This window comes from Sapajus apella, unplaced genomic scaffold (assembly GCF_009761245.1).
Source record: "Sapajus apella isolate SASKATOON/1434 unplaced genomic scaffold, GSC_monkey_1.0 scaffold12, whole genome shotgun sequence".
NCBI classification, from domain to species: Eukaryota; Metazoa; Chordata; class Mammalia; order Primates; family Cebidae; genus Sapajus; species Sapajus apella.
Genome location: NW_022436952.1, coordinates 21,322,087 through 21,339,707, shown reverse-complemented (window position 1 = coordinate 21,339,707; position 17,621 = coordinate 21,322,087). Strand labels below are relative to the sequence as shown.

The 17,621-nt window shown below is 40.9% G+C and overlaps 2 protein-coding genes across 6 annotated transcripts in view; one reads left to right on the top strand and one right to left on the bottom strand.

Moving 5' to 3' along the window:
* Positions 1-13,391, top strand: part of DNAH9 (dynein axonemal heavy chain 9) — a 361,130-nt gene extending 347,739 nt beyond the window's left edge. For all 5 annotated transcript variants that reach the window (XM_032280243.1, XM_032280245.1, XM_032280244.1 and 2 more), the window contains 2 exons: positions 10,404-10,796; positions 12,913-13,391. In XM_032280243.1, coding sequence (XP_032136134.1) covers positions 10,404-10,796; positions 12,913-13,140 — 621 coding nt within the window. In that variant the 3' untranslated portion in view covers positions 13,141-13,391. The remainder of the gene's footprint in view (positions 1-10,403; positions 10,797-12,912) is intronic.
* Positions 13,392-15,222: 1,831 nt separating this feature from the next.
* The window catches only part of ZNF18 (zinc finger protein 18), a 13,260-nt gene continuing 10,861 nt past the window's right edge, over positions 15,223-17,621 (bottom strand). The window contains exon 5 of the mRNA XM_032279376.1: positions 15,223-16,517. Coding sequence (XP_032135267.1) covers positions 15,733-16,517 — 785 coding nt within the window. The 3' untranslated portion in view covers positions 15,223-15,732. The remainder of the gene's footprint in view (positions 16,518-17,621) is intronic.

Genomic DNA, 17,621 nt, shown 5'->3' with positions numbered 1-17,621 from the left:
TCTCCATGCTCCAGTCCTGCCCACATCTGGGGGTGGGGCCTGGAAATCCATAATGTTGCATCACCTGCCAGGAAATGCATAGGAGGACTCAAGTTTGGGAAGCACAGCATAAAGGCAAGAGGCAGAAGAAAAAGTTGGACAGTGGTATTTGTGGCAAAATGAAGGTACAAAGGGGATGGCAGCAGAGTTCAGAAAAGAGAGGGTTTTGTTTGTTTGTTTGTTTGTTTTGAGACAGAGTCTCACTCTGCCACCCAGGCTGGAGTGCAGTGGCTCGATCTCAGCTCACTGCATCCTCCACCTCCTAGGTTCAAGCGATTCTCCTGCCTCAGCCTCCCAAGTAGCTGGGACTACAGTCATGTGCCACCATGCCCGGCTAATTTTTTAGTAGAAACGGGCTTTCATTATATTGGACACGTTGGTCTTGAACTCCTGACCTCAGCCTGCCTTGGCCTCCCAAAGTGCTGGGATTACAAGCGTGAGCCACTGTGCCCAGCTGAGAAGAGAGTTTTAAGTCTAGGGAGGGATAAAGCTGAGCTGGCCAGAAATGAGAACAGCAGGGAAAATAGCTGAAGCAGGTGACTGGGCAAGAGGGGTTTGCAGGACGGTCTGGCCTGTGAGTGACTGGTGGAGGGCCCCACTGGGTCAAGTCCCTCAGATGGAACAGCAAGGAACATGAGCTCCGAGCTCCTCCCAGACACTGGTGGAAGGCATGCTTGGCTTTGCTGACCAGCTTACCTGGCGGCGCACAAGGGAAGAAGGGATTCTGCTTGAGGTTTTCCTTCTTTACTTTCTGTGTTTAACAATCACTTATGCCAGCCACAGTGGCTCACACCTGTAATCCCAACACTTTGGGAGGCCAAGGCGGGTGAATCATTGAGGTCAGGAGTTGGAGACCAGCCTGGCCAACAACCCTGTCTGTGCTAAAAATACAAAAATAAGCCAGGCATGAGGGCGGGCACCTATAATCCGAGCTACTATGGAAGCTGAGGCAGGAGAATCACTTTAACCTGGGAGGCAGAGGTTGTAGTGAGCCGATATCGCACCACTGCACTCCAGCCTGGGTGACAGGAAAACACTCTGTCTCAAAAAAAAAAAAAAAACACTTTAAAGTTCTAGGACTGTTGGGGCAAAACGATGGGAATACACAGACATAGAGAGTGGAATAGTAAACATTGGAGGCATCAAAATGTGGGAAGAAAGGAGGGGAGTGAGGAGTGAAAAATTGCCTATTGGATGCAGTGTTCACTACTCAGGTGAGGGTGCACTAAAAGCCCGAATTGCATCACTATGCAATATATGCAGGTAAGAAATCTGCACTTGTACCTGCTAAATACATAACAATATTTTAAAACTGAAAAAGGAAAAATATGCTTGCAACCAGAAAAATTAAAAAGTTCCAGGACTGTTTCAAGTTGAGCATAGGGAGACATAGGGTAACTCATGTTATCCAGAGTGTTAATCAGACAAACCCAGATGCTGTGCCTGGACTGGGCAGCAAAGTTAGAAAGTGTCTAATTTCTGAAGTCATCAAGTCAACACTGTTAGCATTCATGATAAAGATATTGTTATTCACCAGGCTTCATGTTTGGCTGGATGGGAGGCCATAATGTCTACCAAAAAAGTATTAGCTAACTGCGAGGCACAGCACTGTAAATCCCTGAGGACTATGGGAGCTCAAGACACACAAAAGTGGTAAAGGAAGGCATCATCTGGGGAAGGCCAGCTGGCCACAAATATGTTCCCACAGAGAGGAATTATTTTGGGAATTCACCACAGTCAGACATCTGTTTCTCCAGTGTTTATTATTCCACTCTCTATGTCTGTGTATTCCCATACAAGATGAGGAACCAGGTCCTGTGAGTATCCCAGGGCTGACTGGAAGGGGTACTGACTCTCACTAACCAAACTCACAAAAGCCTGATGTACCAAATGCCCAATGGCCAATTTCTTCTGTTACAATAACAACTAGACATAATTTTCAAAAAGCCATATACTAATGGCAGATTGCCCAGAAATTATCTGCCTATGTAGGAAAACTACAGAAGACAAATTCTTAGACTTTTAATGCCCAATATAGTAGCCATCAATGACAGGTGACTACTGAGCCTTGAAATGTGATAGTCCAAATTGAGATGTGCTATAAGTGTAAATTAGACACGAGCTTTCAAAGCCATAAGACCAAAAACTATAAAATAGTGTAGTAATTTTATATTTATTGTATATTGAAATGATATTTGGTATTTTAGATATACTGAATTAAATAAAAGTTAAATTCACCTAGTTGGGTTTTTTACCTTTTAAAATGTGAATTCCAGGAAATTTTTAATTACTCATGTGGCTCTCATCTGTGGTTTGTATCCTATTTCATTTAGGCAGTACATGTCTTAGATGGAGCCATGGCCAGCCCAGGATCTGGGAGGGGATGGGAACTAATTTTTGTGTTGTTTTTTTTTTTTTTTTTTTTTGCTTTTTTTGAGATGGAGTCTCACTGTCACTGCCAGGCTGGAGTGCATTGGCGTAATCTCAGCTCACTGCACCTCTGCCTCCTGGGTTCAAGCAATTCTTCTGCCTCAGCCTCCCAAGTAGCTGAGACTACAGGCGCCCACCAGCACGCCTGGCTAATTTTTTTTATTATTGTACTTTAGGTTCTGGGGTATATGTGCAGATCATGCAGGATTGTTGCATAGGTACACACATGGCAATGTGATTTGCTGCCTCCATCCCCTTGTCACCTACATCTGGCATTTCTCGCATGTTATCCCTCCCCAACTCCCACACTGTCCCTCCCTTCCCCCCTCAACAGACCCCAGTGTGTGATGCTCCCCTCCCTGTGTCCATGTGTTCTCATTGTTCAACACACACCTATGAGTGAGAACATGTGGTGTTTGATTTTCTGTTCTTGTGTCAGTTTGCTAAGAATCATGGTTTCTGGATTCATCCATGTCCCTACAAAGGATACGAACTCATCATTTTTTATGGCTGCATAGTATTCCATGGTGTATATGTGCCACCTTATCCGGGTCCAGTCTATCATCAATGGGCATTTGGGTTGGTTCCAGGTCTTTGCTATTGTAAACAGTGCCACTATGAAGACACATGTGCATGTGTCTTTGTAATAGAATGATTTATAATCCTTTGGGTATATACCCAGTAATGGGATTGCTGGATCAAATGGAATTTCTATTTCTAGGTCCTTGAGGAAGCGCCACACTGTCTTCTACAATGGTTGAACTAGTTTACACACCCACCAACAGTGTAAAAGTGTTCCTATTTCTCCACATCCTCTCCAGCAACTGTTGTCTCCAGATTTTTTAATGATCGCCATTCTAACTGGCATGAGCTGGTATCTCAATGTGGTTTTGATTTGCATTTCTCTAATAATCAGTGATGATGAGCATTTTTTCATGTTTGCTGGCCTCATATATGTCTTCTTTTGAAAAGTGTCTGTTTATCTCCTTTGCCCACTTTTGGATAGGTTTGTTTTTTTCTTGTGAATCTGTTTTAGTTCTTTGTAGATCTGGATATTAGCCCTTTGTCTAGATAGGTAGATTGCAATAATTTTTTCCTATTCTGTTGGTTGCCGATTCACTCTAATGATTGTTTATTTTGCTATACAGAAGCTCTGGAGTTTAATTAGGTCCCATTTGTCTATTTTGGCTTTTGTTGCCAATGCTCTTGGTGTTTTGGTCATGAAGTCCTCGCCTATACCTATGTCCTGAATGGTTTTGCCTAGGTTTTCTTCTAGGGTTTTTATGGTGTTAGATCTTATGTTTAAGTCTTTAATCCATCTGGAGTTAATTTTAGTGTAAGGTGTCAGGAAGGGGTCCAGTTTCTGCTTTCCGCACACTGCTAGCCAGTTTTCCCAACACCATTTATTAAACAGGGAATCCTTTCCCCATTGCTTGTTTTTGTGACATTTGTCAAAGATCAGATGGTTGGAGATGTGTGGCATTGCCTCCAAGCCTCTGTTCTGTTCCATTGGTCTATATCTCTGTTTTGGTACCAGTAGCATGCTGTTTTGATTACTGTAGCCTTGTAGTAGAGTTTGAAATCAGGTAATGTGATGCCTCCCGCTTTGTTCTTTTTGCTTAGGATTGTCTTGGCTATGTGTGATCTCTTTTGGTTCCATATGAAGTTTAAGGTAGATTTTTCCAGTTCTGTGAAGAAGGTCATTGGTAGCTTGATGGGGATAGTGTTGAATTTATAAATTAGCAGTATGGCCATTTTCATGATATTGATGTTTATGTTTTTGGTTCTGTTTATGTGGTGGATTACGTTTATTAGTTGTGTATGTTAAACCAGCCTTGCATCCCTGGAATGAAGCCTACTTGATCACGATGGATAAGCTTTTTGATGTGCTGTTGCAATCAGTTTGCCAGTATTTTATTGAAGATTTTTGCATCTATGTTCATCATGGATATTGGCCTGAAGTTTTCTTTTTTTGTTGAATCTATGCCAGGTTTTGGTATCAGGATGATGTTGGTCTCATAAAATGATTTGGGAAGGATTCCCTCTTTTTGTATTGTTTGGAATAGTTTCAGAAGGAATGGTACCAGCTCCTCTTTGTACATCTGGTAGAATTCAGCTGTGAACCTGCCTGGACGTGGGGTGTTTTTGGTTGGTAGGCTATTAATTGCTGCCTGAACTTCAGCCCTTGTTATTGGTCTATTCAAGGTTTCAACTTCTTCCTGGTTTAGGCTTGGGAGGGTGCAAGTGCCTAGGAATTTATCCATTTCTTCCAGGTTTACTGGTTTATGTGCATAGAGTTGTTTGTATTAATCTCTGATTGTAGTTTGAATTTCTGTGGAATCAGTGGTGATATCCCCTTTATCATTTTTTATTGCATCCATTTGATTCTTCTCCCTTTTATTTTTTATTAATCTGGCTAGCAGTCTATTTTGTTGATCTTTTCAAAAAACCAGCTCCTGGATTTATTGACTTTTTGAAGGGTTTTTTGTGTCTCTTTCTCCTTCAGTTTTGCTCTGATCTTAGTTATTTCTTGTCTTCTGCTAGCTTTTGAGTTTTTTGGATCTTGCTCCTCTAGCTCTTTCAATTTTGACAATAGGGTGTCAATTTTAGATCTTTCCTTGCTTCTCATGTGGGCATTTATTGCTGTAAATTTCCCTTTAGTCTCTGCTTTAAATGTGTCCCAGAGATTCTGGTACATTATGTCTTTGTTCTTGTTGGTTTCAAAGAACATCTTTATTTCTGCCTTCATTTCATTGTTTATCCAGTTGACATTCCGGAGCCAGTTGTTCAGTTTCCATGAAGCAGTGTGGTTCTGAGTTTCTTAATTCTGAGTCCTAATTTGATTGCCCTGTGGTCTGAGAGACTTTGTTATGATTTCCATTCTTTTGCATTTGCTGAGGAGTGATTTACTTCCAATTATGTGGTCAATTTTAGAGTAGGTGCAATGCGGTGCTGAGAAGAATGTATATTCTGTGGATTTGGGGTGGAGATTTCTGTAGATGTCTATTAGGTCCGCTTGGTCCAGATCTAAGTTCAAGTCCTGGATATCCTTGCTAATTTTGTGTCTCGTTGATCTGTCTAATATTGACAGTGGAGTGTTAAAGTCTCCCACTATTATTGTGTGGGAGTCTAAGTCTTTTTTTAAGTCATTAAGAACTTGCTTTATGCACCTGGGTGCTCCTGTATTGGGTGCATATATATTTAGGATCGTGAGCTCTTCTTGATGCATTGATCCTTTTACCATTATGTAATGCCCTTCTTTGTCTCTTTTGATTTTTGTTGGTTTAAAGTCCATTTTATCAGACTAGGATTGCAACTCTTGCTTTTTTTTTTTCCTCTCCATTTGCTTGATAAATCTCCCTCCATCCGTTATTTTGAGCCTATGTGTGTCCTCGCAAGTGAGATGCATTTCCTGAATACAGCACACCGATAGGTCTTGGCTTTTTATCTAATTTGCCAGCCTGTGTATTTTGATTGGGTCATTTAGCCTGTTTATATTTAAGGTTAATATTGTTATGTGTGAATTTGATCCTGCCATTTTGATGCTAGCTGGATGTTTTGCCCATTAGTTGACACATTTTTTTCATTGTATTGATGGTCTTTACCATTTGGTACGTTTTTGGAGTGGCTGGTACTGGTTGTTCCTTTCCTTGTTTAGTGCTTCTTTCAGGAGCTCTTGTAAGGCAATCCTGGTGGTGACAAAATCTCTCAGCAATTGCTTATCCATAAAGGATTTTATTTCTCCTTCACTTATGAAGCTTAGTTTGGCTGGATATGAAATTCTAGGTTGAAAGTTCTTTTCTTTAAGGATGTTGAATATTGGCCCCCACTCTTTTCTGGCTTGTAGCATTTCTGCTGAGAGATTCGCTGTTAGTCTGATGGGCGGGCTTACTATTTGACACTTTACAGGAAAAAAAAAAGTTTGTCAACTCTTGCCCTAGAGCAGCCATAAAATAAATGAATAATCTACAATTATTGTAGTTATGGTAACTACGTTAAATATAAATGATTTAAGTGCCCAGGGTACCGATTAGAGCTGCCAGATCAAATTTTTAAAAAGCAACACCTAGCTATATGCTGTTATGTCAGGAGTCGTGTCTCCCCACCACTCCTCCATTTGGAGATTTGCTAGAAGGACTCATGAGTCTCAGCATATGATTGCATTAATACATATGACTAAAATTTGTTATGGTGCTATGGTAAGAATACACACATAGCCAGATAAGGGAAAAAGATACAGGTGGAGTCAGGAGAAATCCATTTACAGGTTTCCATATGCTGCCTCCCCTTCATGAAGGATCACATAGAGTGCATCCTCTCTCCAACACTGGCAATGGAGTAACATTTGCGTAACATTTCTGCCCCAGGGAATCCCATTAGAGACCCCAGCACCCCAAAATTTTATTAGCCGGTGGTCACATAGGCACCCTCTGTCTAGCACATTCCAAAAATCCATGCCTCCAAATGAGAAGTAGGTATTCAGTGTAAACCAAATTGCTTGCACAGTCTGGAGACAGTCAACCACCCTTATCTATTAACCATTAATGAAGAGCTAAGTTTCTACATGCCAGCCAGAGGCCAATCTTGCTAGCATGCTAGCAGGCATTTCTTTTTTTTTTTTTTTTTTTTGAGATGGAGTCTCCCTCTGCTGCCAGGCTGGAGTGCAGCGACGCAATCTCAAGCTCACTGCAAACTCTGCCTCCTGGGTTCAAGTGATTCTCCTGCCTCAGCCCTCCGAATTAGCTGGGCTAGTAGGCATTTCTAAGGATAGCAGTCTCAAGCATGCCCCTTAACTCTTTCAGCACAGCTGACCACCAAAACAAAAAGCAAAAAAACTGTACATATCAAGCTAAACACAGGTTTAAAATATAATATGTAAACATATTTTTACATATTTGTAAATATATGTAAAAATTATATATAACACAGAAAAAATATGTCAACACAAATCAAAAGAAAGTTGTAGAGGCTATATAAAAATCAAACTCACTATATTTTAAAATAAGCAATATTACCAGGGATGAGGAGGAGTATTACATAATGGTAAGTCAATTTGCTAAGAAGGACATAACAATCAAGTGTTTAGGCACCTCGTAACAGAGTGTCAAAATACATAAAGCAAAAAAATAGTAGAATCGAAAGGAGAAATAAACAAATTCACAATTATAGTTGGCTTCAAAACTCCTTTCTCAATAATTAGTAGAACTAGTAGACAGAAAACTAGTTAGGATAAAAAGACTTAGCAAAATTATCAACCAACTTAACCAATTTTACAGACACTCCAACAATGGCAGAATCCACATACTTTTCAAGAGTACACAGAAGACTCACCAAAATCAACTATGTTTTATGTCATCAAACAATGTGAGAGGATTAAAATCATATACAGTATATTAACTGACCATAGCATAATTGAACATCAGTAATAGATATCAGAAAATCCACAGTATTTGGAAATTAAATAGCACATTTCTAAATAATTCTATTTTGAAAAAATTTTAAAAATATATAAAATCCATAACACGTAGCTAAAGCAGAACTTAGAAGGAAATGTATAGCATGAGATGCAAATATCAGCAATGAAAAAATTTCCCAAATCAATGATCTAAGCTGCACCTTAAGAAAGTAGGAAGCTGGGCGCAGTGGCTCACACCTGTAATCCCAGCATTTTGGGAGGCAAAGGTGGGCGAATCACCTCAGGTCAGCAGGTCGAGACCAGCCTGACCCACATGGAGAAACCCTGTCTTTACTAAAAATACAAAAATTAGCCAGACGTGGTAGCTATTGCCTGTAATCCCAGCTACTCAGGAGGCTGAGGCAGGAGATTGCTTGAACATGGGAGACAGAGGTTGCAGTGAGCCAAGATTGTGCCATTGCTCTCCAGCCTGGGCAACAAGAGCAAAACTCCATCTCAAAAAAATAAATGAAATAAAATAAACTACGAAAAAGACAGCAAAACAAACCCAAAGTAAACAAAAGGAAGGAAATAATGAGCAGAATTAATGAAAATGAAAACAAAAAAAATATAAAACTTTATGAAACCAAAAGCCGGTTTTTTAAACAAATGAATAACATTTACCAGAATTTATAAGAAAAAAGAGAAAAAACAAAAACTTAAAAAGAAACAGGATAGAAGGGAAGATATCATAAATCATATAGACATTAAAAGCATTATAAGACAATTATATGAATAATTTTCTGCAATTAAATTCAGCCACTTAGATGAAGTGAACCAATTCCCTATGAGACTCCATCAAAGCTCACTCACGTAAAATATATAATCTAAATTAGCCCCGTATCTATTTTAAAAATTGAATTCATAATTTAAATTTTCCCACAAAACCCCTGATCCACAAAGTATCCCTGGTAAATTCTCCAGACATTTAAGTATGAAATAATACCAATTTTACATAAACTCTTTCACTTCCAGGAAGATGGAATAGACATCGATTTCCCTATTTCTCCTGCTAAGTATAACTAGAAACCATGGTCATTTTATATAGGAGAAACATAAGACTCTGAAACATGTAGAGAGGAATGAAGACTATCTAGGATCCTCAGGACTCGAGAAAGGACATGATAGTGAGTTTCTTGGATTTTCTTTATGCTTCAGAGTCCTCAGAATGGGAGCAAAAAAAAAAAAAAAAAGCCAGCAAACCAGAAATGCCAGTAGATGCAGACAAAACAACAACAAAACTGTTCTCTTCAGCAGAGAGAGAGGAACCAGGAAGGAGACAGCCTAGCAAGACAGAAAACTTTTAGACAATAAGCATGCTACTTCAGCCATACACCACAAAAAAAAAACACAACAGGCATCCCTATCATGATGGAAATGTTTTGTGTCTCTACTGTATCAATGTCAATATCTTGATTGTGCTATTGTAATATAGTTTTGCAAGCTGTTACCATTAAGGGAAACCAGATAAAGGGTACACAAGATCTGTCTATATTATTTCTTACAACTCTAAATATACCTGTAATTATCTCAAAATTGTAAATTTAATTTTTTAAATCATCATATAAAACCTGCACACAGACATTTATAACAGCTTTATTCATAACTGCCAAAACTTGGAAGCAACCAGGATGTCCTTCAGTAGGTAAATGGATAAACTGCAGTACATCCAGACAGTGGGTTATTATTCAATGCTTAAAAAAAAAAAAAATGAGCTATCAAGCCATGAAAAGAAACAGGGAACTTAAACACATATTACTAAAAATACAAAAATTAGGCTGGTGTGATGTCAAGCGCCTGTAATCCCAGTTACTTAAGAGGCTGAGGCAGGAATAACTTGAACCCATGAGGTGGAGGTTGCAGTAAGCCGAGATTGCACCACTGCATTCCAGCCTGGGCAACAGAGTGACACTCCATCTCCAAAAAAAAAAAGTAAAGATGGTGTTCAGTGTAAACCTTTCTTTACAAATCCTATCTAGCAGTTGAGTATTCCATAAAGTTGATTATATATCCTAGCTCCTTGATTTCTGAAGGAAATTCCTGATTTGGGGGAATATAGATCTTTGTAGGTGTTGGCTAATTGGGTTTCTAAGCTGCATGCAGGAGAGCCATGGAATTCAAGCTTTAGAGTCAGGTCACGTGGCATGGAACCCACAAGTTGTTTAAAGTCTGCAATGGGAAGGAATCTTCTGCCTTTTGTGTGTTTTTTGAAACACTGTCAGTAGACAGGTGAGACTCTGACATCACCAGAGCAGGGAGAGTTTTCAAGGACCAGCTTCTGTGAGACAAACCTTGCAAAGCAAGTACTAGACAGGACAGTCATTGTGTTACCCACCCATGGAGTCACGTTCAGATGAAATGAACAAGGATGAATAACTCTTGTCTGCCTAGGTGCTGTGAGCCAGGGGTCTCTGACGCCAGTTGTTTACAGGGACTTCCCACCTTCTCACTCTTTCCCTGTCTCATTCTTTATCTTCAGGGGGAGCTGACTATAACCAGCCACATGGAAAACTTACAGAATGCCCTGTACTTCGATATGGTGCCAGAGTCCTGGGCTAGACGAGCCTATCCTTCCACCACAGGCCTGGCCACCTGGTTCCTAGACCTCCTCAACAGAATTAAGGAGCTAGAGGCTTGGACAGCTAGTGACTTTACAATGCCCTCCACTGTGTGGCTGACAGGCTTCTTCAACCCCGAGTCCTTCCTGACGGCCATCATGCAGTCCACAGCCCGCAAGAATGAGTGGCCACTGGACCAGATGGCCCTGCAATGTGATGTGACAAAGAAGAACAGGGAAGAGTTTAGGAGTCCTCCTCGGGAAGGGGTCTACGTCCATGGCCTCTTCATGGAAGGCGCCCGCTGGGACACACAGGTAAAGCCTGGGATGAACCGAAGGGCATATTTTGGGGGGCTGATTAAATACACATTGCTTCCTGTGAAGTCTGACCACTAAAAGAGATACCCCTGAATCTTTTTATCTAGATAACCGTTCTTTCTCTGAGGCCATAAAGCCATTTTTATCTAGCCAAGGGGGGTGCAAAGAGCATAGGCTTTGCAGAGGGAGTAGAGTGGAGAGGTTAATAGCAAGGGCTTTGGAACCAGACTGGCTGGATCTGAGTCCCAACACCATCATTTATTAACTCTGTGACCTGAGATATAGTTTCACATTTCCAGACCTCACCTGTTAGATGGAAGAATAATGCCATCATAAAAATTAAGCGAGTTACTATGTAAGACACTTGAACGGTGCCTGGCATATAGGTGGTGCTCAAAAAGTGTTGGAGTCAGCTATCTCTGCTGCTGCTGCTGTGTGTGTCTGGGGTATATTAGTTCACCTCCTTGGTCCACTTTCTTTATCATGAGCTCTCAAAGGGCAGGAATCTTCTGCCTTTCATGTTGTCCTATGTCGGCAAAGAGGAGCCAGTAGGTATCGCTTAAAGTGGCATTTTGAAAGGACTCCTCATCAAAGGCTAATAAAAATGTGAGTCACCATGAGATTGGAGAAGACGTTTTGTCACAGATAAGAAACTGGAAAACAAGCAGATGCCTGGGATAAATGAAATGAACAAGAATGGATAACTCTAGCAGTGTACACTTGTTGTATACAATCTGGAAAGAGTGCATAGTCAAATATCCCACTTGACAGGTGACACTAAACTATTCTTAGCAGTCAAGATAAAGCTAATGGGGCAAAATTGTTAGAAGATCCAGAAGATCCCAGGAGGCCATGTGAATATGCACATAGAGATATACTTGGTTCAGTAGTACCCCAAAAAATTCATGTCTAGGCATAACCCCAGAATGAATATTTAGACATAAGGTCTTTGATTAGTTAAGATGAGGTCATACTGGATTATCATGAACCCTAAATCCAATGACCAGTACTCTCATACAGACCACACAGATGGCCGGGCGCGGTGGCTCACGCCTGTAATCCCAGCATTTTGGGAGGCCGAGGCGGGTGGATCACGAGGTCAACAGATCGAGACCATCCTGGTCAACACGGTGAAACCCCGTCTCTACTAAAGCTACAAAAAATTAGCTGGGCATGGTGGCGCGTGCCTGTAATCCCAGCTACTCAGGAGGCTGAGGCAGGAGAATTGCCTGAACCCAGGAGGCGGAGGTTGCGGTGAGCCGAGATCGCGCCATTGCACTCCAGCCTGGGTAACAAGAGCAAAACCCCCCTTCAAAAAAAAAAAAAAACAAAAACAAACAGACCACACAGATGGGCATAGATATGGGAACAGTAGATACTGTGGATTATTAGAGGGTGGAGGGAGGAGTGGGGGTTAATAAAGACTACCTGTCCAGTCCTATGCTCACTAACTAGATGAGGATGAATCCATACTCCAAACCTCAGCATCACACATTTCCATGTAACAAATCTGCACATGTACCCCCTGTATCTATGAGTTGAAATTCTTAAAAAAAGAATCTAAAAGAAAAAGGAGATGGAAAATTTTGTTGGGACATGTTTTATAATGGTTACCATTTTGTTAGATATAGCAAGTAACAGTCTCTTGGAGTACTATCAGCAGTAGGAAATGTATTCATTCATTCCATACAGGCTTGCAGTTAAATTACATCAAACACACACACACACACACACACACACACACACACAGAGTCACACACAAGACCATGTAGAGACACAGATGAGAATGCCCTATGAAGGTGGAGGCAGAGACTGGAGTGATCCATCTACAAGCCTAGGAATTCCGGGGATTGCCAGCAACCATCAGAAGCTAGGAAAGGTATGGGATGCTTTCTGCCTCAGAACCCCCAGGAGGACCAACTCTGCCCACACTTTGACTTAGGACTTCTGGCCTCCAGAACTGTGAGAGGATATGTTGTTTCAAGCCATCAAGTTTGTGGCATTTTATTACACCAGCCCTAGGAAACCCATCCAAGAGCCAACAGAACAGTAAAGCAGGACAATGTTCAGACAGCCTGCATCTAAGGTGCCTCTTCTCATGTTTTATCCTCAGGCTGGGATCATTACAGAGGCAAAGCTGAAGGATCTGACACCCCCTATGCCTGTGATGTTCATCAAGGCCGTTCCTGCAGATAAGCAGGATTGCCGCAGTGTCTATTGCTGTCCTGTGTACAAGACCAGTCAGCGGGGACCCACCTATGTGTGGACTTTCAACCTGAAGACTAAGGAAAACCCATCCAAGTGGGTTCTGGCTGGTGTAGCCTTGCTTCTTCAGATTTAGCTTTCTGCAGAGCCACTGAGAAAAGAAAAAGGCTGGGCTTGGAGGCTGCCCGGAGGGACAGGTGGGTGAAGGGTGACCACAGACACTTAGAAAGATAACAAACCATGAGCACTCACAATTCTGTAGAATTCCTCTAGGGAACTTGGAGTGATATGCCTAAAGTGAGGCTGAGCTGGAGGAATATGAACCCAGGAACTAGAAGAGGAATATTTCATAATGCTAAACCTTTCTTAATAAAATGATTTACTCAACTGTGTCTGGCCCAGGGTCTGAGAGCTGCTGAGTCACAAATGATCATGTAGAGACCAAGGGAAATAAGCCACACCTGGGCCCTGACCTTGTTACACACACTATCCTAGGTAATCTTGCTCCAGGCTACTCCACTCAGTCCTTGGACTGGTGGTATTGGCATCACCCATGAACTGGAATCTCCATGTTACCAATCTCTCTAAGGAATGTGTATGCATGTTATAGTTTGAGAAACACTACCCTGGAGCAGGGTCACCACAATTTTTCTATAAAGAATGAGTTAGTTAATACCTTATTATTTACAGGCCACAATGCCTCCGTTTGAACTTTGCAACTTTGCCACGGTAGGACAACCATAAATGATGAGTAAACGAAGGGGTGTGACTGCATTCCAAAAAACTTTATTTACAAAAACAAGCAATGGGCCATATTGCTGATCCCTGCTGCAGAGGATAAGGGAGGTCTATACTGATATGTATTATCCTTCATTAATTCATGTATCCACTCAATACATTTTAACCTAACACCTACTATTTGTTGTGGATACAACTGTGAACAAGTAAAGAGGAAGTATCTCTGTCATTCTTTAAATCATTTAAGAGGAAATGAAGAAGAAACCTTTAAAGCTTTTTAGTCTAAAAGTTTTCTAGATTTATCTCTGGAACAAATTTTCACTGCAAGTCTGATGGGTTCCACAGTTTTGATGAGTTTTAAAAAGCTCTATGAGGCAGCTTATTTGTAAGAAAAGTATGGGAGGACCCAGTATTCCTTATGTGTCTATTCCCACAGACACATAATTTTTTGATTGCTATTTAGAACAGTGGCTCTTAAATTTGAACAGGCATCAGAATCCCCTGGAGAGCTCGTTAAGACAAAGATTGCTGTGACCTGCCCTTCAGTATTTCTGATTCAGTAAGTTTAAACAAATTGCCCATGCTGCTGGTCCGGGGGCCACAGTTTGAGAACCCATGATTTAAAACCTCAAATCCCATCATCCTATAAATCTCTGCCATACAGAATATGGAATCTAATGCTAATTCCTCTGTAATTTTCTTGCCTTCTTCCTTGTGGTTCCTGTACCTCCTAAGTGAGGCCTTATTTCTCATCAGCATGATGTAAGGGAGTTAATAAATTTTACTGCTGGAATCCAAGAACTCCAGCTTGGGTTTTGTCCCTCCTCTCCCATCAACTAGCAATGTACTGCAGCTTACTGACTATAGGTTAATCTGTTTTCAGGGAAGTAACTCCGTCCACATTGGCATTATCCTTCCTGAGCCTCACCCATAGTATAATAAGATCAGGCAAAAAGGAGGAGGTGGAAGATGGCGGGGAAGGTGGAAGTCTCACTCTACAGGCAGGACACTTTGAGGCATGTAACTTATGGAGACAAGGACAATTGGACAGTTTAGATACATGTGTTAATAAACCTCTAGACAGTATTATAAATTAGATCAATACTATTGACTTCTTCCTAACACAGACAAAATGAGAGTATAATAAAGGTAATTTTAAAGCATAGAGCACTTTGGCAAAAATGATAGCCCAGGTGGGATGCTAGGAGAAAGAGGGGCGGCTTGAAGCAAGAGATCAAGTGGAAGGTTGGCTCAGAAAGAGGCCACCAAAAACAAAGTGACCTGAGATAAAGGGATTGCCCGCACTGGCCAGACTCTCATCCTCTGAACGTTAGGCTAGCACTTTCCTGTTACTGTTCTGCTACATAATGACCTTGATAGGTTTACAGGGGCTGATTTTGGCACTCAACTGCCTAGGGTCCTCTATGAAATAATGTGCTTTGAAATACAGTCAAACACACAGTGAATACTTCAAACAAGATAGGAAGAGACTCTGCTAAGTTTATTTCAAACAAGGAACACTTGAAGTTAGTTTTTCATCCCATCACAAAGAACACACGTGAGCTCACCGCTCCTCTATGTGTCTCCCCTTCTCTCCTGGAACAGAAGACTTGCTCTACAACCCACTTTAAGGGGCTGATCTCAGGTTCTTCCCCTAAGCAGTGATTACAGCTAATCCCATTAAATGCCTCCCAGAAAGCACTTCTAAAACTGGATCTCCAATTTAGACTTTTTCCCCAATAAGTCCAAAGGAAGGATGAGTGGAAACATGAAGAGTATTTTGTCCTGAGGCAGAATCAAGAATTTAAGCCATTACGAAATCCAATCCAAGATATCCTCCAATTCCAAAGCCATGTCCAGATTCTTTCCAATCCATGAAAAAAGGAGCCATCAGGGGTATCCTCTTAGAGACATAATTCTTCTTGACAGAGCTGAGTTTTTTTTTAATGGGCTGGGAGATGGAAATGGGCAGACAGTGTGTGGTGACCGGCTATTGAAAGGGCTTCTTTCCTAGGTGGGATCTTTGATGTTTGTCAAGACTCGAGCTCCAGCTGAAACTTTTACCACAATGGGAACACTTATAAGGTTTCTCTCCTGTGTGAACCCTCTGATGTCTATTAAAGTTTGATCTTTGAATGAAACTTTTCTCACAGATGGGACATTTATAGGGTTTCTCTCCTGTGTGGATCTTCTCATGGTGGCGCAATCCTGAGAAGTCACTAAAGCCTTTCCCACAGTAATCACATTTACAGGGCTTCTCTCCTGTGTGAGTTCTCTGATGCTTCACAAAGTCTGAACTTCGCAGAAAGGCTTTTTTGCAGATGGTGCACTGAAAGTATGTCTCTCCAGTGTGAGTTCTTTGGTGAAAAACAAGCTGAGAATTCCTATAAAAGGTCTTCCCACATTCCCTACAGGTGGGGAGCTTCTGGGCCATGGGGGCTCTTGGCTGCCCCCTCTGGGAGGTCTCTCTCTTCTCCTCAAGCCACATAGTGGACACTTCTCCTGAATGAGGATTAGGCAAATGCTGACCGAGTGGTTTCTCAGAAATCCTTTCTTGAGGGAGTTGTTCCCCTGTTCCCTCATCCTGAATGTTTTGCAGAGCCTCAGGGAGATTCTCTCCTTCTTCAAAGCATCCTGGCTCATCCTCACTAAAGAAGCCCCTCAAGGAAACCTGAGAAGGTACCTCTCCTGAGGCTTGACAGGAAGCATGCAGAAGCTCCTGGTCTCTGTGATTTTCCAAGTTTAGGTTCTCCTTGTCATTCTCTTGTCTATCTCCTAAAAGAAGAGAGAAGATTTGAAATGGTTCAAGTACTTTGCCCTGTTTTCTAACTCATATGTCAAAGAGAAGGTCATCAAAAAACATTCTTTTTTTTTTTTTAATGTTTTTGTTATAAGGCATTAGTAAATGAGAAGAAAACTACCATATGGCCTGAATGCCGGAACTTACTCTCCCTGTCCTGGGTTCAATGCTAACTGGTTCAGCTCTGGAGCTGAGGACTTCTAAGCAAAGAGGAGCACTCAAAGTGCTGTCCTGATCCCTCCATAAATAAGCCACATGTATTTCTTAAGGCCCTGGAAAAAAACAAGTATACTGCTGCTTTTAAAATGATTTTATCTGATTATATAAAAAAGATAAATACGATAACTTAAAAAAAACTGAACAGATAGAAACATATACAGAAGAAAACCAAATCCACCTCAATCTTACTACCCAGAGATAACAACTATGAGCATACACTTCCTTTCAGTGTTTTTAACCTGTATGTATGCATGTGTATGCTATTTTCTGACATAATTTGTGCCATATTGTATATACAGTCCTGTATCCAACTAGGTAGCATTTAATTGTAAATGGTGGTATTTATTAATCAATTTAATATGGAGTCTCCCTCTCCCATTTATAAGACACCCCAAATTTGTGAAATGCATTGTGTCATTTTACCACAGGCACAATGCAGTGAGGCTGTACTATAAAAGTGAATCCTTTGATCTGTGCTTGAATATAGTATTTACATGCACTTTATTAAATCACACTAACAATTGGAAGTTTGTTTTTCTCATCATAACTTGGGTTTTTGGTTATACTACTTAATGATGCATACAGAAAATTTTTATTTTGGTGGTAAGATTTTCAACTTTTATAAATTATTTTATCCGTATAGATCTAAAGATGCCATTTACCTTTCTCTTTCATAGATAAGTGTCTTTTCAATTGTCTGCCAGGGATCTAGGCATCTTCTAGAGAACTAAATCCGAACTTGTTTGGTCAAAAAGCCTTAGGTTGTCCCTGAATCTAAAAATAAAATTAAGCCTCAGAACATATTCCTCAAATGGCAAAGGTACTTTCTCTTGTCTTTTTTTTTTTTTTTTTTTTTTTTT